The 23,705-nt window shown below is 41.0% G+C and overlaps 1 protein-coding gene across 4 annotated transcripts in view; it reads right to left on the bottom strand.

The window, feature by feature from the left end:
- Nucleotides 1–811: 811 nt before the first annotated feature.
- PELI1 (pellino E3 ubiquitin protein ligase 1) overlaps nt 812–23,705 on the bottom strand; it is a 43,297-nt gene continuing 20,403 nt past the window's right edge. For 3 of the 4 annotated variants that reach the window (XM_032185039.1, XM_032185041.1, XM_032185037.1), the window contains exons 2-7: nt 9,061–9,205; nt 7,877–8,006; nt 6,195–6,296; nt 4,001–4,198; nt 3,705–3,893; nt 812–2,739 (exon numbers count right to left, since the gene is read on the bottom strand). In XM_032185039.1, the coding sequence (XP_032040930.1) occupies nt 2,173–2,739; nt 3,705–3,893; nt 4,001–4,198; nt 6,195–6,296; nt 7,877–8,006; nt 9,061–9,131 (1,257 nt within the window). In that variant the 5' untranslated portion in view covers nt 9,132–9,205 and the 3' untranslated portion in view covers nt 812–2,172. Of the gene's footprint in view, nt 2,740–3,704; nt 3,894–4,000; nt 4,199–6,194; nt 6,297–7,876; nt 8,007–9,060; nt 9,206–18,219; nt 18,373–23,705 lie in introns of those variants that run through there. The other variant, XM_032185038.1, reaches the window with a different exon arrangement.

The raw sequence follows: 23,705 nt of genomic DNA, 5'->3' as shown, positions 1-23,705 counted from the left end.
CTGAAGTTTTTGCTTACATTTCACTAATTGCAACCTACCCAGGGAAAAGATCATTTAACGACATCCATTTGAACAACTGCCTTTTGCCTTTGCCAGTGTAGAGTTGAACAGAAAACACAGTATAATGGTCACATCCAATGAGCAGGACAACACACAAACTCTTCAGTTAATTTTTGTGAACTTAATCCACATGTGCAGAACACACCTCAAGTGATGGGAGAGTCATCTCCAGCCACCTCTCTCATCTCTTGGAAACAAAGCAACAGACAATCCCAGAATCTCTATTTTTGAAAAGTGTTTACTCACATAGTTTGAATAAATTAATTTGCAAATAAAAATTAAACTACAGTATAATATAGTTTGAATAAAATGATTAGAACAACTACAATACAGGGGTTTCTTGCTGCATAAGTTTCATTACTTAATGCATATAATCTGGAAAATGTCAAAATCAGTTATATTTCTATGAAAAGGGAGTAACAGCAGTTACTTGTACATGACAGCTAACTGAAATTATAATACAGATTTCCTGACACATGCATTTCCTGAGTGAACCAAACAATATATATAATTTCTTTTTTAAAAATGGAGAAACAATTGACAGTCAAAGCAAATAATTCATGACATCTAAGCAACATAGGTCTCTTTTTAAACCAAGAAGTTTAGAACAGCTTTGAAAAGGAAAATTAAAGCTACGCTATAAAGTACAGAAATCTGCTACTGTCAATTATACAGTACATATTAAAAAAAAGTATGAAGCTGGCCCAAAAAAAGCTCAACTCAATCCTAAAAAAAAAAAAAAAAAGTCAGATTGTGTATTTGCCATGAAGCACGGTGGGTTAGCAGCAAAGCTGGATGTAGTGCACTGGCCTTTTCTGGTGGATACAGAAGGGAAAGGAAGGGCAGGGAAAGGAGAGCCAGAGACCACCAGCCAGAGCCTGCCACCCCGAGTCCAGCCTAGGCCCAGCTCCAGCTCTTCCCTAACAGATTGCCAATTGTGTCAAGTGCACGGAGGTGCCAGGATGCAGGGGCGCATCCAGGAGGTACCGGGCTTCTGCTTTGTTCCAGGGGAGGCCGAGGTGAGCGTCTGCACCCAGCTCCTTCCTCGGAGCAGCGTAAAGGCAAGCACGTGAAGCCTGTGGCTCCCCCGTGCCAGTGTGCAGCAGGCCAGGTGAAGGCAGGAGGTGTGACTGACAAGCCTTGCAAAGCTGTGAAATCGCCCTGGCCGGTCCACAAACCGCTCCCCACACACACGGCACGGGCACATCCACCTCTCCCCGCCTCCCCAACCAGCAAGGAACAAGGCGAGCCTCATCTTTCTGGTTTGTTAATGGTTAAACATCGGAAAACCCTCACAAATGTCACTAATGCTAAATAAAGATGTGTTAACATGAAGGGAGGAAAAAACCCTTAATCTAGACTAAGTTGCATATTCAAAGAGTCTGGTAAATATCTTCTTCATAACCAGATCGTAAGTACAGTCCTACCAAAAAGACATTTTAAGAAGTCCTTCTTAGCTACCTTTCACATGGTTAAAGCACACCTTTATGCCATCATAATTTGCATTAGCTTTGTTTAAAAAGCATTTTAACTATTCTAAGAACTCAGTACTGTAGATTAAAAAAGATTTTTCTACCATTTCCATCTCACATCCTTCTCCATCCAGAGCTACTCTACACATCCAATTGCTGGATGTAACACACTATGACCATGCTACTCTACACATCCTACATATTTTCAATAATAAAGATAAATAGAAAAGAGTTAATATACACATTATATTTTACAATGTTTGCATCCAAGCTGTAAACTAATGTTTTTTTTGAACTATTTACCCTCCATATACAAAAAGAAAGAAACAACTTTCAAACACTGTGGGCATGTGATTCAAAACCATTGAACGGAAGGCATTTAAATTCACTCTGTAACACTTCTTTCAGCTCTTCAGAAGCAGTTATTAACTAAAGAAGCAGGACTTCTCCCCTCCTACCCCTGTCTCTTCCATTTCCAGACTTTTCTCAATAGAGAGGGATTTAGCTGTCATAACAAAAAACCAAAAAATTCTTCATCGTAATGCAAACCAGCAAAGCCCAGAGAATACGAAAAACAGTTGGTTTAAAAATCAGAATCGCTTAGCTTATTAGATTACTGCAGTCCTCGGTTACACGTGTGTTAGTCGAGAGGTCCTTGGAAAATGAGTCTGATGTAGCCTTGCTCACCAGCCAGCTGATGCGCGCAGAACGGACAGGCTGCATGAAAAGTGTGAGTACCATGAGGAAGAGGAATTTGGGACCAATAAGCAGTTGTCTTTTCTGAGCACACGTGTCCACACGGGCTGAAGGCGTGCGTTGGAGGTCCTGCATCCACATAAAACCCAGCTTCACATCCAAGCCACAGAGGCACGTAGGGGCCGACAGAGCGGCACATGGGACACTCGCGATCCTTGCCGTCTCTCTCCTCTTTGTTGCCCCAGTTGTGATAGCCGTGGACATGGCCACAGTTCAGGTACACCCACGGCTGCTTTTCGTCTACAACATCCTTTCTCTTCATGCTGGGAAACGCCAAGGTGTTAAACCCCACAGGACACTGGGGCCTCGCCGCGTTTATTTCCTGCCTCAGCGCCTCCAGGTGCTTGACAGTGGGAGTGCGTGAAAGGCCCTCGGCGGTGCGCCACAGCAACGTTGCTCCACACAGGTCGATTAGAGAGCCATCCTGGAGCTGGTTCGTTTCGTTTTCAACCTTGTGATGGACAGAGGAAGAGAAAGAGGGGCCACCTGACATTATCTGAAGAGTAACATATGGCACTTTCATAATACAAATTTGCCTGGAAGATCCAGTTTCAAGCAACTACCAAGTGTGCCGTAGAAGACAGCCACAGAACCCAGTGCTTCCTCTTTTAAATAAAACTTCTGAGGAGATTGACATAAGAAAGATTAAGACCATGAAAAGATCCCATCCAACCTTAATTTCTCTTCTCAGCTCCTTCCCTATAACGTTGCCAGATATGCTACGTGAAATGCATCAAGGAAGAATGGCACAGCACAAGGCCTGTTGAGTTCCCCTTCGTACTGTAGAGTATTTTATTCACACACACACCCCTCTACACAAGGCTTTCTTCTCCTGAAGAGAAATGAGCTCCTGGCATTCCTAGCTAACTGCACCAGTACACAAGTATTCCTGCTGTGTTTCCTTTTGCTAAGAGACCCCAAGTCATACCAAAATGAATCATCTCAAAGCGTCACCAGTGCTTTGGAAACAAAAGGAAGGGGAAAACTCAGGATATCAACAGAGAGATGGATATCCAGGTGTATAGGCAGGTGTTAATAAAACTAGTTATTCTTTTAAAAAAGTAAAAGTGGGAGAACTTTAAAAGCATAAACTCAAAAGGTAGAATCAGGAAAACGTTCTTTAAATCATCCACGTAACTATCACATCTTTCAGAAGAGCATACTAGACTGGCAACTCAATTTAGGAGAGCAGCCCAGATCTGCAGTTAAATGCTACGGAGACAACCTGTCAGTTATTCAGGTTGAGCAAGAACCTTTCATCTACAAACACAGATACTTAAGTCGGTGCAGCTAATTACAGAGGTGACAAATGCACTGAATGAGGCAGATTCTGGCCTCTGTTTATGCCCAAGCTGTATCACTGGTGGCTGTAGCCATTTTAAACATGGTACATAAAACGTTGGTCCTCACTCTTACCATTTTTCCCCTCTGCTGAGCCGATCTGGTTTCACGGAGGCTGAACACGTTCCCACACACAGATATCTCTCTCCACACCCCTGGCTTGGAGTCCTCTGTAAATCCATTACGGGGATGCATAACAAGAACTCCATTTGTGGTTAGTCCATCCATTTGCCCATCCGACGTCTTCCACTTCGCAGCCTTCTCCTAAGAAGAATGACAACAATGACAAGTTCTAATTTTGCTCAAGTAGAGATACAAATTAGTTGTAAAACAAGCCTGCATCGATCTGGGAGAACAAAGAGTTCCCTTACCCCAAGGAAGATGTTCTTCGAGGAGTCAAATCCTGCAGCATATATTCTTGCAGTAAAAGGAGGGTTACGTTCACATATGATTCTGCAGGCAAACCTTGATATAGTGCTCTGCACAGACTGCGTATCTGAATTACTCTGACTTCCAGGAACCGTATCTGTCACAACAAAGTCTATAGGACTCTCTGTTGATCGACCAATCTGCAAAAAGGGATGCAAAATATGTTTAGAAGTTTGCCTCTGGGTCTAGCAATGTTCAAGCCTAAAGCATTTAAAAATGATCAAGAAAACATCATGACATTCCAGTCTGAAGCATTTCCCTCCACCAATCTAAATTTAGTTTTCTAAAGCCTAATCTGAATTGATGAGTTATTCCACCTCCATGTGATCAAAGTTATTCTGAAGGCTGAGTACAGCCAAGCAAAGGAAGGAGAAATGAAAAGATGTAATTAAGTCAATTTGGAGAAGATTTCCCATTGAAGGTCTTCTCATCAGAAAGGTTAGAACGAGGTCAGCTGGACTGGCTGCAGCAGTGCCAAAACAGCTGGGAACAGCAGTTAGATGGGAAAAAAAGTGGTATTCAGTCACTTTGCATGCCCAGAATATTCTGAGCAACACCAGACTAGGGAAAGACTGTCCAGAGAGAGATTACATGAGCTGACTTTCCAGCTCCAGTGGGGCACCAAGAAACAGCACATCTGTCAGGACAGACCAGGTACAAGATGCTTGCAGCAGGGGTGAGGGTGGTGTTACATTGATACGCACAACACACAAAAAATCCAGTTGTAAGCAGATGTTGCATTCTGTTCTTTGAAATAACAAGCTGCAAAATAGCTGTGCCTTCTTTTCTGGTTGTATGGAAAAGAACGAGCTTTGCAGTCCCGTGCAACTCCACTGGTTCTAATGAAGTTGCATGCATTTGACTGCTTTTCCAATCATCTTGACTTTCTCTTTACAAAATAAGAATTTAAATCCCTGTCCCAAACATCCTCACAGCCAGGTTTAAAGCACACTTGTATATTTTTACCTTTCACTCATTTCCAGAGGTCTCAATAAGCTCTTAAAACTTAGATGTTTTAACATATTAAGACTGACTAACTGCTAGGAAGAAGAACCAGGGCCCGAGGTGGTTTTTGGTGAAGGCTAGAGAGCTCTCATGAGACTGAAACTGCTTTGTCAGAATATGTTGTTCTGTTTTCTTTTTTTCTTAGGCAGGATAACCCATCAGTACACATGGATTGCCACTGGCAGTTTTAGAGCAGCATACATGCCATAGCTTGCCTGAAGAGAGAACACTTACACAAGCAATAGCTTACGCTGCAGTTAGTTTGTTACAGCCCTTTTGCTCTGCTGTAGATATCTGCAGTTGCACAGCAGCTTCCTCGCCACATACCAACACCTCCTAGCTCCTGAAATCCTGCCATGTCGTCACAGCTAAATGCTGTGACAGCAAAATTCCTTTCCATAAATTAGGTATAATGAAAAAATCAATGCAGCATCAGTCCAGGAATCAGAAGAAAGAAAACACAAGAAAACCCATAACAAAACCCTTCCTTTTGAGAAAAACAGGAAATAATAAGTACAAGATATGAGTGAACATCACAGCTGTACATATATTTGTGGTTCCTTTGCTTACATACAGGAACTCCAGCAAAGTTCTTCTGAAGTGACAGCACATCTGAACTGGGCCTCCTCTCTCAGTACTACCAACACCTTTAACCTATTTCTGGGTTTGCTTAAAGGAGTCAGAGGGTCATATCAGCTATGTTAAAAGCTTTTCTATATTTTCACATTGCATTTCTTCTACCCTGTCTCCTACTGGCTGATCCCAAATCCCTTCATAAATGCTGGAAGCAAAGCTCCAAATACTTCAGAGAACTGTGTACTTTAGTCCCTCCTTGCAAAATGAATAATAGAGACAGGTTCAGAGACTTGCAGTCAAAGACAAAACCATAATCCTGTACATTAGTCACAAAAACAGCTTTCGTCTGACCAAATAAGCCTAAGAAGAGATGCACAGATATGCAGCTTTGTTCATGTGACGGCCTTGGGAACAAACAGAATTAAACATCTCCGAAAAGTGAAGTGCAGAAAGTGACACGTGAACTTCTGCATCTGAGAAAAGTGTGTTCAGAGAATGTCTCATTAGAAACCACCACCAGCGCAAATACTTTCGGATGTCAGTTACTTCACATACCTGGAACATATCCGTGTTGCTGTCATGGGTATATTCAACTACTACTGTCTGGGCCCGAGACAAAGTGTAAGAGATGCTGTGTTGGTCCTTATTACTTATTGCCTATGGGAAAAAAACACAAATTATTGAACCAGTGAACAACAGATTTACTCAACACAGCAGCGAAGCAGACAGCATAACCAGGCTCTTGTTCTGCTCAATGAACACATTAAGTCAGATGCTCATTAGTGACACACCTGTAGTTAAACTTCACCAAAACCAGTCCTGGCCATTAAAAAAAAGCTGCACGATTGATTCAGCAACAGACCGAACTGGTCTCTTTACCGCACGCTGCAACAAAGTACACGTAACCAAGGCAGATGATTAGTCATGCTTGGTATTAAAGCACAGCTGGCCTTGACACAAAGAATAAAACAACCCAGGGCAAAGGCTAAAACTGATTGGAACACCTTCGTAGCCTTCTCAGCCTGAACTTCTCAACAGCAAAATGACAACAAAAACTTAGGGACTTCATTCTAAAGGAAAGATCTGAGTACATACCCAAATCACTGATTAATAAGCTACGTGGACAAAAATGTAACGAGCAGTGCTGGTAAACAGGGTAATAGGGAGAAACTCAGCACAGGTTGCACAAGTTGCAGCAAAGTTAATCTCAATTTTCATTCTAGAGACTTATGCCGTGCCTCACATGCGAAACTAAATCCACCTGCTAGGAACTGAACAAAAAACCCTTTATGAAGTGCTTCTAAATAGCACTTATTATTTGAATACGATAAAGAATTAACAAAAGTTAGTGTTCTTTTCACAGATGTCCTATAGGTATAATGTTAAGTACATAATGCTAGAGTAGCTTCAGTCAACAAAATGCACGATTTGAAAATATTTATGTCGTTTCCTGAGTTTAGAAATCAATGTTCCTATGTGTCTGAGTATTTAGAGTCAAACACTTAACAGTACTGTATTTGTTGAAGGGCCTAGACATTTTTGAATTCCATTGGTTTTAGTAGAAGTGACCCACTTCTTACTGAATATTATTGCACACACATGAATCGCTACAATACAGAAGTATTTCATAGTAATACCTTACCTACAATAGCCTTAGCTTTGACATGAAATACAACTCAGCTTCAAGATTTAAACCCTTCCTTCATTGCTTCTTACTGGGAACCCTGAATTTGATTACAAACCATTCAAAACATGCCGTGCCAAACCCACCTGTACTCATCTCTGGGGAACTCCTACCCACTGGGCTGAGTAGCAAGTGCAGGCAGCTTTGATAAAACTATTTCAAAGTCAGCTTCAAGTGAAGCAAGCTTAGTCCTAAAGCATGAATGAATGTGAAAACAGGAAGTCTAGAACAGATGTTTGTAGCAAATTTGGAGGGAAAAAAAAGTGTTTTACATGACTAACCTGTACCCTTGAAAACCTATGTTTCACAAAATAAACATTTTGTTTTCTGGACATGACAAGGGCTGGGCACTGGATTTGTTTTGCTGAATGGTTTCTTGCTAACCCTGACTGTTATCAAAAATCCTTGAATAAATATGAACGATTCTTTTCACAGCCAGAACTTGTGCTTTTTATATAACTTCATCTCAGCATAACAGCATTGATTTCACTGCACCTGCACTTTTTAGACAGCACCAAGAGAAGTAAGACTGAACTACACAAATCAAGCTTACCTTTGCTGCTTGAGGGGTACAGGCAATATGCACAGTGCTAGGTTTCACCCCATTTGCCTTGGGCCTTTTAAATAAAGCAAACCTACTTTTTCTTCTTCCTCTATCTCCATTTGGGAGAGACCCATTGTACCTATCAAAAAGGACAGAAAAAGAATAAAGTCCATCTTCCTGTGTTACCTAGCTTCTCACAAGGTACAGACCCCCCCCCCGAAAAAAAATTCTAAGTACAAAGCCTTCGTAATCAGTACAATATTGAAAAGTTACATACTTCCTATTAGTTGCATCTATTGAAATCTAAGAATTGGTAAACAATTTTGAAACATGCCCACAGAACTACAGCATATACGCCCAAAGCTTGCAGAGCAAGGAATACTATCTAGATTAATCTCAAAGCTACTATCAACAAGCAGAAGAGACTTGGGCGACAAAGAAGAAAACAAGTAAGGTTATACGCTTATCTGTAGTTTTATCTCTAAATTGTGTGTTCACACTGTAAATGAAAGACCATAAATACTCACCAAACCTGGTGGAGAACTACCATTTCAGAGAATTGTAGTTGAAATGAAAACCCAGAAAAAACAGATATGCTGTCCTCTGAGACTTCAATTTAATCCATCAGAAAACCCCCAGACTCTCAACATAAACAGACCAGCCAGCAAATCTGCTTTCTTAGCATTTTCTGTTTGAACTTTGGTATTAGAGTCAGCTACCACGTTCTTAAACACTATCATACTAGTCATCTGCCTAGGCCCAACCTGGAGGAAATTCACAAAGTGGCTCCCTTTGTCACAAAACAATTACCTGGGATGAACACAAGAGTTGAAAATAAACTTACATCTGACTCTGCTGTTTACAGCCCTACCTCCGTGCTCACAAAAAGGTACGCAGACAGCAGTGCAGTTTTCCAATGTATCACATTACGTGTGTCACCTGGTTGCTGCTGAAAAAGATAACCATGCTCCTACCTCCTCCCTCAGCCAGGCAGTCTAGCCCCTTCCTTAAATAAGACCAGCTACCAAAGAAAAGCTACTCACTTTCAGCTGTATGCTTGCAAGATACAATGCAAAAGGAGTTCAAATGAGAGCATGGCCACCTCTCACAGCAACCTGCAGTTTAACCACTCTAAGCGCACTCTGAAATTCTACCTTCATTCTCACTGCCAACACACACACACAAGCACTTACCCTAATACGATCAATTCACCATACTTCACTGGTGCTTTTGATGGATGATTTTCTTGATCAGGAGAAAACATGAGCTTAGCTAATGACTTCTTCTCAAATTTCAGGTCTCTGATCAAGAGTTGTGGCACGCTTTTTTCATTATTTCCTGTAAAAACAAAGTGACATGTAAGAGGCACTGAAATACATCAATTATACAAACCTGCACGTTTATCTTTTCTTCTTCCTGACCTGACAGAGTAGATAGAATATTTTCTACCTGGTGCTTTTCTAAATTTTGGTTTTACTTGAAATAATTTTAAACAGATCACACATATAAAGGCACATAAGTTCTGGCTGAATTGCCAGCAACAACTACAAGAGCACACAAAAAATACAAGTACATTTAGAAAATTCCTATACAGCCTTGATAAAACATCCAGTTTTCCTTCATGCTAGTTTTTACTATAAATGGTATATAGCTTCTCTTATCATCGTTCGTTCATCTATCAAAAAATAGAGCCTGACGGGTATTAAATTTAAAGAAAAAACAAGACTAGCACATTATAACCAAAGAGGTAGAAGTTTTCACAGAATGTATGTGATTCAGAGCTTTCCAAAAATGGTCTGGATCTGCAGGTTGGAGGAATTTGTATGACAACTGTATATCGAGTGCACTGTACAAGTCTGGGCCATGCCATGTGATCTCTGTTTAACCAGACAGAAGTGATACAAGCAGCTGTTTGAACCAGATGTCCTGTAGGAATTGCCAGTAATTCTTACTGAGAATGGTCTTTCGGAATGCAACTTTTGGTCCTCCTTTTGCTCCGAGGAGCAGTTCCCACTAGTATTCTGTATAGCTTCTCTTTAGTAACACTTCCAGATTCTGACCCACCCAACCCATTTCCGACCTTCCTGCAGCACCTACCCAATACAGCACATGCTTCGTAAAGAACAAAGCTGATGCCAGCCTGTTTGAGCTTGCCTTTAACAGAAACAAGGCCGTTCCCTTGGTTCTTCCAGATAAGTTTTCATACTGACTCAGAAAACCATTCAGCTTTTTAGTTCTGTACTTTCAGTACTGATTGTTAATATTCTGCCTTCTGCTCAAATAAACATTTTTGGCCCACATAACATTTCTTGTAATCTGTCATCGACTTTGATCACAAATACAATGTAGTATCTCTGTTTACTTCTACCTAGAAATAGATATTAAGCGGAAAAGACATCACTGTGCAGATTTTATCTACCCCTCATATATACCCTTACAGAGAAAAGGATGCAGCAGTCTGACATCCTGCTCACATTTGCTCAGAAGCTGGTACAAAAATACTTTTACTGACCTGATCCCTACCCTCTCAGTTCTCTTTGTTTCACCACAGAGAAGCTTGGCCCTCAACAACCCTTCTCAATCCATCAGATTCTTATTCAGCATGGATATGTTGATCCACACCTGCAGTCAGCTGACAATGTTATCTTCATATGTTCCTTCATGCCTTCTTGCTGCCCCATGTATTTAGGAGAGCTTCATGCAAATACACTTGAGGACATCTTACTGTCCTTCAAACTTTAGCTGTGATGACCATACAACACAGCCAGGGGACTGAACTGAAACCTTTCTTTTCATCCTTCATTCTTCTCTCCATTTTTTTTTCTGCTTTGCTCTCAAGTCTCAATACTACGGATTTTTAAAGTTGCCTGAAATAAGAAAGTAAGCAAAGACTGTCCTTCTGTTTAGCACATGTGATGTTATCATAAGCATGTCCTGATTGCTTGTTTTTACCTGTTCCAGGTAAAGCCCAAAGTTTTGCCCCTAAAAGCATAAAATTGAAAAACAAACAAAAATTAAAAAAAATAATAAAATTTGGCCTTAAAACTTCTATTCATGCCTGTAGACATAACACCATGAAGTAGAGATTGTCCCATTTGATTTCTTTGTTAAGGTGCACGAAGGTTGTTCTTTAAATTGGCATTCAAAGAATGATAAAAACTGCTATGAAATCTGTACCACCACCTATGAGGAAATTGCATGGGAGTAGTAAATACCATTACATTGTAAAAGATTTGAGTAACACCCACCCTACACTATGACGTTTGAAATAAGAGCTAATCGGTTCACTCAGAGAAGGGGGGAAGGCAAGCATCAAAAATAACTAAGCTTTGCCATTAGTACAAAAAAGGCTTGGCATAACTTCCCCTCTCATCATCCAAGTGAATGTTGTCACGGAAAGCTAAAAAAAAAAAATAGGATAGAAAAATACATCTAGTCAGCTTCTGATCCTCTTCAAAACTAATTACACATGAACAATTAAGGGAGACTCTACTTTAAAGCATCACCTGAACAGGTGGCCAGCAACCTCTTAAGAGATGACTGAGCAGAAACCAAAAAAGAAGCCAACAGTTTCATGTGACAGACTTCAGCAGTACATGTTAACTAGAAAGTCTTAATACAAGAAAAAGTGTCCCCCATCTACTGCTCAGCTCCTCTGTAATACTTTTGTTGCTGTTGTTAAATAAATCCAGACAAGTTTATTTTGGGAGCAGCACACATGATGCAAGCCCACTTCTTATTTGACTTAATGAAGGTTCAAGAAATAGAAGTCTAGAGCTACCACTCGTAAAACAGCTTGCTTCTACGTTTTCAGAAGCATGGCTTTAATCTCTGAACTTGATTTTTTTAAACACGTCTCAGAACCTTTATGAGATGCACACATCACTTTTACAACCATTAACACCCAGAAGCTTCAGTTCAAGCACGTATCAAGTTCAGAGCCCCTAAAAAATGCAGCGTTGTACACGCTTTTTCTCACACATTATGATCTCCCTAATGTACCATACCCAAAAGGAAGAGACTTCTTTTTCCCCCCCTCAAAGGAAATAAATGCTGATCGTATTCTTCCAACAAGGTTCCAAAGACTACTCCGAGCAAAACTTTATGTCTGAAAATAAAACTTACTGGAGAGGAGTCTTCTAGGCCATGGATAATATCCCCATTGCTGAAACAGAGTGGGCAAGCAGATTTTTAAAGCTGGATGTAGTATGTAAGAACTTATGGAAGGAAATACTCAGTGGTTCTTCCCTGTCAACTCAGAGTTACAGAATGGGCCTTTTCTTGTTACAGAATGACCTGCCTGATTTTTAGTTCTAGTGTACTACAGTAGAATTCTTCCAAGTGTGAGGAAAGGCTGATTAAATATATTAAAAAGTCAACTAGGTGCTGTAGAGCCAGTGTACAACTGAGCAACTGGCCACTTGAACTGAACACTTCTAAGTCAGCTTTTTGCCACGACCATTACTTTTGCAGCAGCATCTCAGGCATCAGTGGATTGGGCTTCATGGATGTAGTCTCAGAACGACAGACTATTCTGAAATACTCTAGACAGAGAATTCTGAAAGTCCTTCCATACCCTTAAACACTGATGAGGAATAAGGTGCTAACTACAAGATCCCACCCCATCCTATATTCTTTCAAAATCGCATAACCGGTAGCAAAAAAATTTCACCTCAAGATCTCTGCTTCGGCTACAAAGAGGAGACTAAAGCCTGAAAACCCCTCTCTGTGAACAGTCCTGTATTATATAACTGAGCAGATCTTGTGAGTAAAGCAACTGGCACACAGAGAAAACTGTTTCAGAAAGGCATTACTCGAGTTGGTAAGAGGTGCTGCTCGTTGAGCACAACTTTGCTGTTAGCACAAAAACACAATGGGTACCAGTTAGCGTCTTGCAGTCTCAAAATAAGAAACTGGAAAAGGAAGAAGTCATGAACAATACTGTTTTGTTCTTACAACTGGTTCCTCTGGAGCCAGGAGAAAGATCATGGAAGGTAACTTGCACAATACCCTCATGTGTAACTGTTTCGAGGGAGCGGAAAGAGATGACATTTAAACTGAAGAACTATTTTAAATTCTATTTAGGAATGAAAACCCGGTTTCCTACAAGCCTTCTTGTTCTTAAATACTCAGTTGAGTCACGGAAGGCAAAGATTGCGATGGCAGAAAGAAAGCTCCAGATTTCTGAGTAGATTCGTGTAGGATTGCCCCCTCTCCTGTCACATTCGCACACTAGTCAGAATCCGGAGGCAGACGATTCTCTGGGAAGACCTAGCAAGCCATGTGTTGCTGCAGCATGTAATAATGAATGGACTCACTCACAGAGCACTGCAAATCTGACATGCTTTCAGTCGCTTCATGACATACATTAGCTCTAGTCAAACCCAACATCAGGATCTGACCTATTTGTCTTCCTTCACTTCCTATCCGCCAAGGTTTAAGTCTTTGAGGACATAAAAACAGTGTTTCCATGCTTCATGGCAAATGTAAGTTTAAGAGGCTGGGCGCTTTCACTAACATACTATTTCCAGTGGGGGACCCAGAGATATAATGAATTTTGGCTGAATTATCAGCTTTAGTTTAGCAGCCATCCTCAATTGTTGCACTGTCTTTCCTGATCATGAGACTACATTCACGACAAGTCTTTACTGGCTCCTATAGAAAGGCTTCAGGTCTTGTTTGCACTGGGGCACAGCACCTAGTGAATAAGCTTGCTATTTAGAAGACTAAGTGCAGCTTTCAGAATTGAAGCGAGAATAGCAGTATCTTAATGGTTAAAATAGGGCAGGGGGAGGGGAGAACATAAATTCAATGAGCCCAAGCAGAGATTCATTAAACACTCTGCTGTGAGCTAAAAATACTAGAATAAAAGTCTCTTTGTAATAAATTACCATCATTTTCTAAACACAGAGCCAGCATTATAGGCTGTTAGCAACTGTAGCTAGTGCCAGACTAGCCCTTTTCTAAAATACTGCATTAAAAAAACACTTTCACTGTATAAAAAGAAGTCCTCTGTCAATGAGTAAATTAAAATAAAAATATGCTGATTCAGATGCAGAAAAGGGATATTTTTCCATTTTTATAATATTACTTTATGTTCTATATCTACATATTCTAGGGTTTGGATTTTTATTTATTTTTTTGCTTACAGAAATAAAGCACAAGATAGCTTGCCTACTGACGTTTTTATACAGTTTGCTATTTGCAGTTCTCCATTTACAACCCTTGCAACATCTCGTCTCTTCACTCAGCAATTCTGCTTTAAGTCAGGGAGGATATGGACAAAATAGACCCCAGCTCTTCTCACAGGTATGCAGGGACAGAATAGGGCAACAAACAAGCTGCAACACAGAAAATCCTGATTAGCTCTTAGGGGAAAAAATCCAGAGCAGCTGTGGGATCTCCATTCCTGGAGATGTTCAGACCTCAGCTGCACGTAGCCCTGAACACCCTGATCTAAGCCTGTCCCAGTGAGCAGAGGGACTGGACCAGGCAGCCTCCCAACCCAAATTATTCTAGGACTAGAATTCATTTTCAGGAAGCCCAACACCATTTTAGGAATAAACTGAAATACATACCTGAGGTGCACTTTTGATCAGCTAGATGTACATCATGAGCTTTATTTAGATGTGAAGCACCACACTGTTCTTCAAAAGAAGACTTCACATTGAATAGTGCCATTACCTGACTAAACACAATTAGCACCCAAGTTCATCAGCATCCATTTACACGTTTAAGTTCTTTAGCATTCGTACCAAATTCACTAGGCAATCTTGTGACTGCAAGATTGGAAAGCAGACCCTTCTAAGCACATACACAATATTTAAGTACTGCATACTCTCTCCTATGGTTACATCTTATTCCTTCAGAGATGAAATCTTCACTTTCAGATTTAAAGGACTAGAATATCAAAGTTAAGGTAACCACGAGACAAAAATCTGTGTGGAATACTAGTCTCTCAAGATGAAGGTATTTGCAAGTGTGGAAGAAGGGAGAAGCAATAAACAAGCAGAGAGAAGTTAAAAATAAATGTAATTCCCAGCAGACTACCTCCTTGCTTGATTAGAAGTCCTGATCAAGCTCAGGTTGCTGGATTTAGGAACACGGTAAACATGAGCACAGCAGTTTACAGCACTGCACACATATGAAGTACCTGGAGTGGCAGCACATTGTGGAAGATGGACTGTCATGTAAGACCCACTCAAAGATATTCTTTCTCAGTCTTGAAACGTTGGTACCTTCACAGGTTGTCATGTTTCAAAGTGCCTGCTTTCTGCGGGGATGTACTTGTCATTTGCATTAGTGTCACTCGGTTGATACTGATAATGTTACTGCTGATCCACACTGGTGTAAGCAACAAGGAATCAGCTCCTTGCATCACCGCGGTTTTGAAGGCAAAGATTGGGAAATCACTTTCTTCTACTTGATGGTTAAACCAGCACTGGAAAGTTATTCTCCTTTAACTGTCTTCCTTCTGAAAGCTTCTTCTGTTAAAATGGTTTTACTGGAGTGATTGCCTGGGAGAACATGCAAGTCACAGAAGAGTGTTGTGTGTTTTCGTCTTTCACCCAGTTTCTAGTTAAAAATAAGCTCATGTTGCCTTCACACACATACCTGGAACTTTAGGTTCAGCATGTTTTTATCTTTCACTTTTGAGATTAGTCAGATTCTGTCTACAGCTTACATCCTTCACCGCAGATGCATGGGAAAGGTATAGCAAAACAGCTGTTAAGTATTCAAGTCGTGCCGTCCCTTCAGATCAGTAGTGCTACTTTTCCTCCTCTACAGGAGGATAATTAATTTTCCCCTCCTTTCTAGAAAAGGGAATTATTTCAGCATCTAAAAAAGTACAGAATTAGCCTTGGGAATGTGGAAATTTATCTCAGCTTTTAGGTTTTGTATGGCTTATTCTTTCCTTAGTCTATACTGTTTGCCTTTTCTTTTATAACCTCTGAATAAGCTTAGTCATCTGCTATATACACGAGAGTGTCTTATGATATGAAAGTACTGAAAATAAGACAACAAGGCCAAACTCTGAAATGAGCAGCCTCTCCCTCACAGGATACCAAGCACAAAACAATGCAAACAACTATCTGCTGCTGTGCCTTGAGAACATCTGTAAGATCCCAATAGAGGGGTTTTTCATTCTCAAACAGAATGAAAGCATCTTTTTATTGGGGACATCTGCCATTGGTAGGCTGGTAAGCCTGGAAACATATCATGCAAGAATCTTAGCAGGAAAAAAAAAGCATGTTGCCTATAAACACTTCCACAGGGGCATTAACTTGATGCGCATGAGCAAGTCTACTGCTTTGCACCAAGACTACAGCTAACCTTTTCCAGTGTAAGAAGTAGCAGTTTTAGTTGGGTTGGCATCCAGCGTGCTGCTTCAAGTCCGGTTTCAGTCGCAGAAGCAAATCTGAGCAGCTCTTAGCAATTTTATGAAGCTTGGGAACAATGCCGCGAGGACAAGCATCTTTGTTCAGGAAAACAGTTTAGAGGAAGACTTATAATAGAAGTGCCTACATGAAAACTTGTACTTTATGGCAGTACTCAAAAATAGCTTTCCTTTTCAGAAGATGGAAAATCCTTCTACGCACAGGGCTTGATTCCAATCAGACTTCTGCTGCCTTCACTTCTGTAATTCTGAATTGCCATTGATGGGATCAGAGCAGGGCCAGGCATATTAAAACTGAAAGAGTTATGTAACAGCTAATGATCCACCCTAGCAGATTGACAAAAATCAATTCTGAAAATATTCTCTTTTTTAAAAAAAAAAAAAGAAATCCAACATTTTCAGTTACGAAAAGTAACAGCTGATCCTCCCCTGAGGAAACCACGATATCCTCCTACAGATTATAAATGATGTAATTCAGACTGTGTGTGGGAAGCCGAAAACATTTGTCTTTTAGCACAGGGTGGCTATTTTAAAGCTGTCACTGCAATATTATCCATAACCTTAATTAGCTGAGAAAAAAGTTCTTCACCAGTTAAACTGCCACATTTCCACGCACACTTACCACCCATGCCCACCAAGTCAGCTTTCAGATATATCAGTGACAAAACGTACAACCTCATACAAGGTAAAGGAAAGTTTAAAAGCAACCAATAAGCTTTAAAAAAAAAAAAAACAAACAACCTGCAGCACTAGAGCAAGAAACTACAGTTTGCATTTGTTGAATTAGCTAAACTACGAGGCCAGTGGAAGTAATTCAAACAAGCTACTTACGAAGATTAATTTGCAACTTTATATGCCAGTTTTTGGTTGTATTTGCACTGAGACTGTTACTACAAACTATTTAAGAGCTTTTATTTCATACTCAAATTTTCAACTAAAGATTATTTATATAAGCCGTAATTATGAAGCCATAAAAAAGTATAACAGGCATACTGATAACAACATTATCTGTTCATTAAACATGGCACTACCTTTTTATATCTTTATGGAGTGCCTTGTGAAAGCAGAATCAGGAAAACAAACTTGTACAATGGTGGTACAAAGTGGCAAAAGGAAGGTCTAATTTTCTGACAGAGAACTCTGCAGTCACGATCCTTTTAAATTATACTCTTGCTGCCTTCAGACAAATTACACGGTATTACCTCAAAAATAAGCAATCCCAACATTCACTGCAATTCAGTGAGAGAATCACAACTTCCATATACAGATGGAGAGTATATACCAAAATACAGGCATTTTATTTTTAAAAGGGCCATTACACAAATAGATGGAGCTTTTTATGCTTTGATTACCGAGCACAGGGAAATCTGCTGTATGATGCACCTGAAGTAGAATACATAGCTGAGAACCCTGTACTTGCAGGAAACCACAATGACTTCTTGTTCTGCAGACCTGAACATTACCGTTTTGTTTTCTGAGCTTCTGACTTCCTGACGAGGCAGTTTATGTACCAAAGTATCAACTGAACAGATGTCTCTATTACGCTCAAGCTTTTTCACACAGTGTCTTATATCATCTTGCACAAATAAGAGTTATAATTACATTTAAACCGCTTTTGGTTCAGACAACAGTAATATTTAACAGCTCTGTGAGAAATTCCCCTCGGTATGATTTATTAGATAACACCGACAGTTTCAAGGCATCTTGCTCCGCACACTAAAAATGAGAAGCGACTGACTTGTTGTGAACAAGATGCATTTAGTACATTGTGCACTTTAAATGTCTCTTCTTGTTTGAGGTGGGAAAGCAGCCTGCAAACATGCTGCCTGTTCTCAGATTTCCCTTCAGCCATATCACTGAACTTCTTAAAAAATATCGTGGCTGAGAAGGCTTTTATAAAGACTGAAACAGTGCAACACTAGAACGTAAAAACGATGGCATGCAGAGCACTTACCAGTATCTTTCTGTTCTCTCAGTATTTCTACACTGTAGAGAAAAGCCTTCAGTCTTGTTTAAGAGACACAAAATCCACCAACTCCTTTAAATCCCAGCAACTGCCAGACTGAGTGCCTCTGCCGTGTGCTTTTACTTAAGCAGTGGGGAACGCATTCTGACTAACCGGGGGCTGGCTCTGCCTTACGTAAGCTAGGTAAACACCACCACACTGCACACCATTGGCTGAAGTCACAGCCTGCATCCTGCTTGCTGTGCCATAAATTCATCAATCTCTGGCCCCAAAAAGGGAAAAAGGAAGTAGAGGGTGTGTTAAAAGCTATCCTGCAGCCCAGATCCCCAGCAGTTCTTCGGTTTAGGCTCACAGAGAGACACTGTTCTATTTCCTTGTCAGCTCCTCTTACATAACTGTACCCATGCAGGCTATACCTTTTTTTTCTTTTTATTTAAATCATCACTTATTAGCCCAGCTAGCCTTTCTCACCTCCCACACAAAAAGTGATTTCTTAATGCAGTAAGAATTAAAACTGCAGAAAGCCTTCAGGTATTGCTAGCCCTGTTTTCACTAATACTGTAGAGCTGGACACAACACACCTGCAGACACCACCTGAGTAGAGCTGCTTTTAGATACTGGAATCACTTGGCCAGAGATGCTACAGCATCTTATTTCTACAGGATGCACATTTGGAAAGGTAACTCTGCATGTGCCAGGCGCGGTTCTCATTTTGTATTCCCCTACAGCTGAAATAATCTAACCCACTGGCTTGATGCAGTTGTTTAAATGCCTGAGCCATAAAATGGTGATCGAGTTACCACAGCGTCCAAGTTACCGCCTTGTGGAACTGATCATGCAAATGTTTGTCTGCTGCAAGCGAGATACAATGCAGTAGCTTAACATTTACATCAGGTCTCACACTGCAATTGTAATGGGCCAAGCAGTCGCGCATGGTTTCCCTGGCTCAAGTGACACACGCTCAGACTGACATCCAACATCCCCAAATTCTGCACTTGGCTGTACAGCTGCCATTTCTGCTGCTCTTTCCTGCAGATAGCACTGCTTGCCACCTCAGCTTTACAAGCACAGCTTCCTGGCTTGGTTTCCTTGATCTGGTTCAGAGTGAGGCTGTCCATGCTTTTAAAAGTGGTTTTACCTGCTCAGTTGTTTTTCGGCCGGATCTGTTTCCCAACTGGGCTCGCAGCATGGCTGTGCAAACAGCTGTACCAGCAGAACTGAAGGCTCCTGATTACACAGGAGCACTCAAAGCTAAGCACTGGCAAACTGGCTTCTTGTTCATAATGCTGTAACACAGCATAAGTTGCAACTCCACATCAGTAAGCTTCACAGCTGAGAATGAGGTTAATGCTTACCTTTTTTTCCTCTCTGCTCAAACTGTACTCCACAGCTAATCTTCTCCAAAGTAATACTGTCAGGCTGTGCTGTTACATCACCTCGTCACCTGAAAGACTGAACTACAGAACTCCTTGCCATAGGATATTCTTGATCATAAAACTGCACAGAGGCTAAAAGACACTTACCACTCACCCTGTCATAGTTTACTAAGCACACTTTGCTCCACAGAAGTGACTGAGCTGCAACCACTGAGCACTGAGGAGCAACTTTGGAGAAGCACTGATGTGCAAATTCCATCATTTTACTCCTCGCCACCATGCTACTCAATATCGATCTGAAATGGTATGGTCATTATCACAGCTGTCAGATTACTCAGCTGAGAAGGTGGTTAGAAAAAAGATACCAAACCAACATACACAAACCCCAACTATTTTAACCCAAATCATTTTTTAAATCTGTTTGTGGGTTTATTCTCTAAACCTGCTGCACCAAAGCTAGTGAGATCACAACCTTCTGAATGAACTTCATCAAGCCACATCTTGAGACTCAAGTTTGGCCCTCCTCCCTGCCAAAATCAACACCCTCACTCTGCTATCACACAAGCCTCACTTTTCCACTGATTGGTATGGCACCTTTCAGTGTGGTGGAAGAGTTGCGTAATCCCTCTTCCCCCATCACCTTCAAGTCTTCTACATTTTGCCCTCTGGCCTATACAAGGTTAATAGTTTTAATTTTGTCTTAATCAGGACTTGAAAAGGAAAAAAAGTAAGCATCAGGACTGTGTTAGTATCACTTAACATACAGGTACAGCAATAAAAGTACAAAAGGTGCTCTGTATTGGTGTATATCCCGAGTTGGAAGGGACCCACAAGGATCAAGTCAAACTCCTGGCTCTCTGTGCACAGGAGCACCCCAAACTGGCACAGTGCTAAGTGACATTGGCATCGACACTCTGTGGCTGCAATACTTTTCTCACAGCAGTCGTAACGCTCGAGTTGCACTGTTTAAAAAGCGTTCAGTCTAGAAAGCAAATTTAAGATTAATTGGCTTCTAAGAGTTTCTTCTTCTAAGAGCTTTGTTTTATTTCTTTGTTTTACAGCTGTTTAGAACCCAGGTCAATAAGCCTGTGGATTGCTGTGTTCTGCAGTCACATAAGAAGTTGCAGAATGAGCAGCTGCTTGGATGTACCATGCCCCCATCTAAAAGCAGAGTTTATTTGGGTTTACTTTAGACCTAGCACATGAAGTGGCTGCATCAGATGAAATACTATTTCCCTGCCTGTGCTTATCCACAGCCATGTCCTACTCTGTTCTTGACTTTAATTAAGAGGAAGGTTTAACGATTTCTACTCCACATAAGAAGGGCGGTCTGCCTCAAGGAGTAGAAGCGAATGCCTTGAGTGTGCTCTCCCTAGGCAAGCTACCTGACTTTTCCCTGATCAGAGATGCTGTCAACCCTGCTAGACTAAAACAATGAAATCTGTAGCCCAAGATATCGCTGCTAATTTCAAGAAGTGATGCTTAGCTGCAGGGGAGGTTCTTTCCTTGAAGTTGTTAAAGAAATAAAGGGCTGTATCGTCATGTTCTTCTATCTGACTCACAAGCAGATGCTGTACAGTTTGATATAATTACGTGATTCCACATGACATTCAAAACGAGCTTTTAAGAGGAATGCATTTCTAGCTGTATCAGTTAAAAAGACAGACTCACGGATATGGACAAAGGGTGATGTTATATCCTCTTCTGTGTGGACAGCTGAGAAATTCAAGTGGCAAATTCCTCATCCTAGAGTTCCCCTGATGAGTATGCTAATGCTAAGCTTCAAGAGACATTTTAAAGATGTGCCTGTTGATAATTTTATTTAATGAAACAGGCAAGGAATGGAATAAAGACCCAAACACAGGATAAGTGTTTAAAACCACTGCGCATAGGGTGTGGTAGAAGAGACTAAAGAACATGAATAGCAAAACCTTAGAAGAACAGGATCTGTAATAGTCCCAAGGGGAAATACACTCAATGCTGAATGCCAAACATGCACTGTACGCCACCTTGACTCCATTTCCCACCAGGTCAGCGGCAGAACTCTGATCAAAGCCAATGATACCCAGGAAAAGGCAAATCTCATGCATCAGGAAGTGCTGATTCTATTATGGGGTTCCCAGAGGTCTATCTAGCCCAGGGTGCACACGGGGAGAAGAAAGGATGGCAGATTACCGACTTGCCAGCCCCATTAATCTTTCATTGTGTTACATCGCGTGTAATCTCTGCGCAAGGAGTTCCCATGTTATACAGTTAATAAAGTCATACTACAGTGTTTTAAGGAGATTATGGGGGGAAAGCAGCCTGAAGCCAAGAACATGCTAATTAGAGTATACAATAGAAATGTTAATCGAGTAATCTGCAGGAAGAGGAGGAGGGAAGGAAATGACCTAATTCCCTGCACCACTGTGTGGTGCCTAATAGCAAGAAGAAAATTCTTGTAAGGGCCAAGCAAACAAAAGGTCCATTGTTGTAGTTAGAGCTTTCAGAGAAGAATGCTTTGCTGTATCTCAAGTTGCTGTAACATGAAGAGTAGATGGTACAACTTCATGAACTCTTCTACACTGACCACTTCTGGAAGGGGTTGGAGAAGCTAACTCGATTTGCAGGACAGCCGAGTAAAAGAACAAAGCAGACTCTCAATTTCTTAAGGCACAGCAAACTTTCCTTCAAAAGGTTTCGCCAACTCTACAACATCTGTCATCCAACAACCATGGCAAGCCTTAGGCAACTGTGGAGCAATTCATCACTGAAGCTGCACTAGCCTAGTCACAGAGAGGCAACAACTCATCATACTGCAGCAAGGTATTTCCCATGACTCGAGTCATCCTTTGCCATTAAATGAGCCTAACGAGCACTTCTTACCATGTCCTATTCCACTCTTAGATCTCTGAATGTGTTGTCCTGAGGTACGCCAGGGAAGTCCTTCTTTGGTTCAAGGACAGCCTGTTGCCATTGATGTGCATCCCACCTGGCAGACTGAAAACACAACTGGCCCTCTGAGTGCAGGCTGGTTTCTGCTTTAGTAGGCACGAGGCTTTTGGCACTGGATTAACTCAGTATTTTCAAACTCCTATTGAGAAGAGACCCCACCAAAAAAAGAGCATGCAAAATCACTCGTCTTTGGACCGCGAAAGAAGCTCATAGTAAACCTTACTAGAAGCTGAAGGAATCTCAGACAAGACTAAAAAAGTATCTACAAGACAGCAGGACTATTGATACTCAATAGAACTAGTCAAGAATTAATCCTGGATCTAATTCTAAAGTGATTCTAGATGGAGCAACATGATGCTGCTTAGGAACATGGTTTAGTGGGTGACAGTAGTAGTAGGGTGATGGTTGGACCAGATGATGTTGGAGGTCTTTTCCAACCTTAATGATTCTATGATGTAAAATATAAAAATAGAAGTTACCTTGAAAAGTCTCCAGTGATATTAACAACAATACCTGTTTGATATTCAAAATAAAAGAATCAAAAGGCTTTTAAATGCAGGTCACCTTCAAACAAGCCACCCATGTTACAGGTTTGACACCTTCGCCCTTCTGTCGTGCACCAGAATTAGAATGCTCCTTACATGTTTCCAGAAGGCTGAGTCAACTTCTTATAGAGAACTCCACAGAATCAAAGAGCACTCCAGGATCTTAGGAGGTCATTTAGTCCAACCTCCTGCTCAGAGCAGGAGTTGGCTTACCAGATGTCACGTTATTACTGCAAGAGACTCAGCTTTAGGCATGAAGAGGCCTCTCAAGACATGCCTTCCCTTAGGAAATAGGGAAGGTACATTGAATGCTGGAGAACTGCAAACGACAAGCAGTTTTTCAGATCGACCTGGAGCTTCTTGTTTGTTGATAGCCTTCCTATGACAGTTTGTTTCAACGTTTACTTAAAACAAAATGATTAGCAAGAATTACTGCAGAGAGCTTGCTGTACACACACTGGAGATCGTTTGGGCCGATTAAGACTTTGAAAGGTTAAGACACAGCATCCCCTGTGTTTCACAACAGCTTCACAAACACGTTGCCCCCTTTAATAGTGCAGCAATGGCATTACAGAACTGTATTGACAGCAATCATTGTCAATTTCTGAATATCTTATTT

Source organism: Aythya fuligula, chromosome 3 (assembly GCF_009819795.1).
Source record: "Aythya fuligula isolate bAytFul2 chromosome 3, bAytFul2.pri, whole genome shotgun sequence".
NCBI lineage: Eukaryota > Metazoa > Chordata > Aves > Anseriformes > Anatidae > Aythya > Aythya fuligula.
This window is presented reverse-complemented; position numbering and strand designations above follow the sequence as displayed.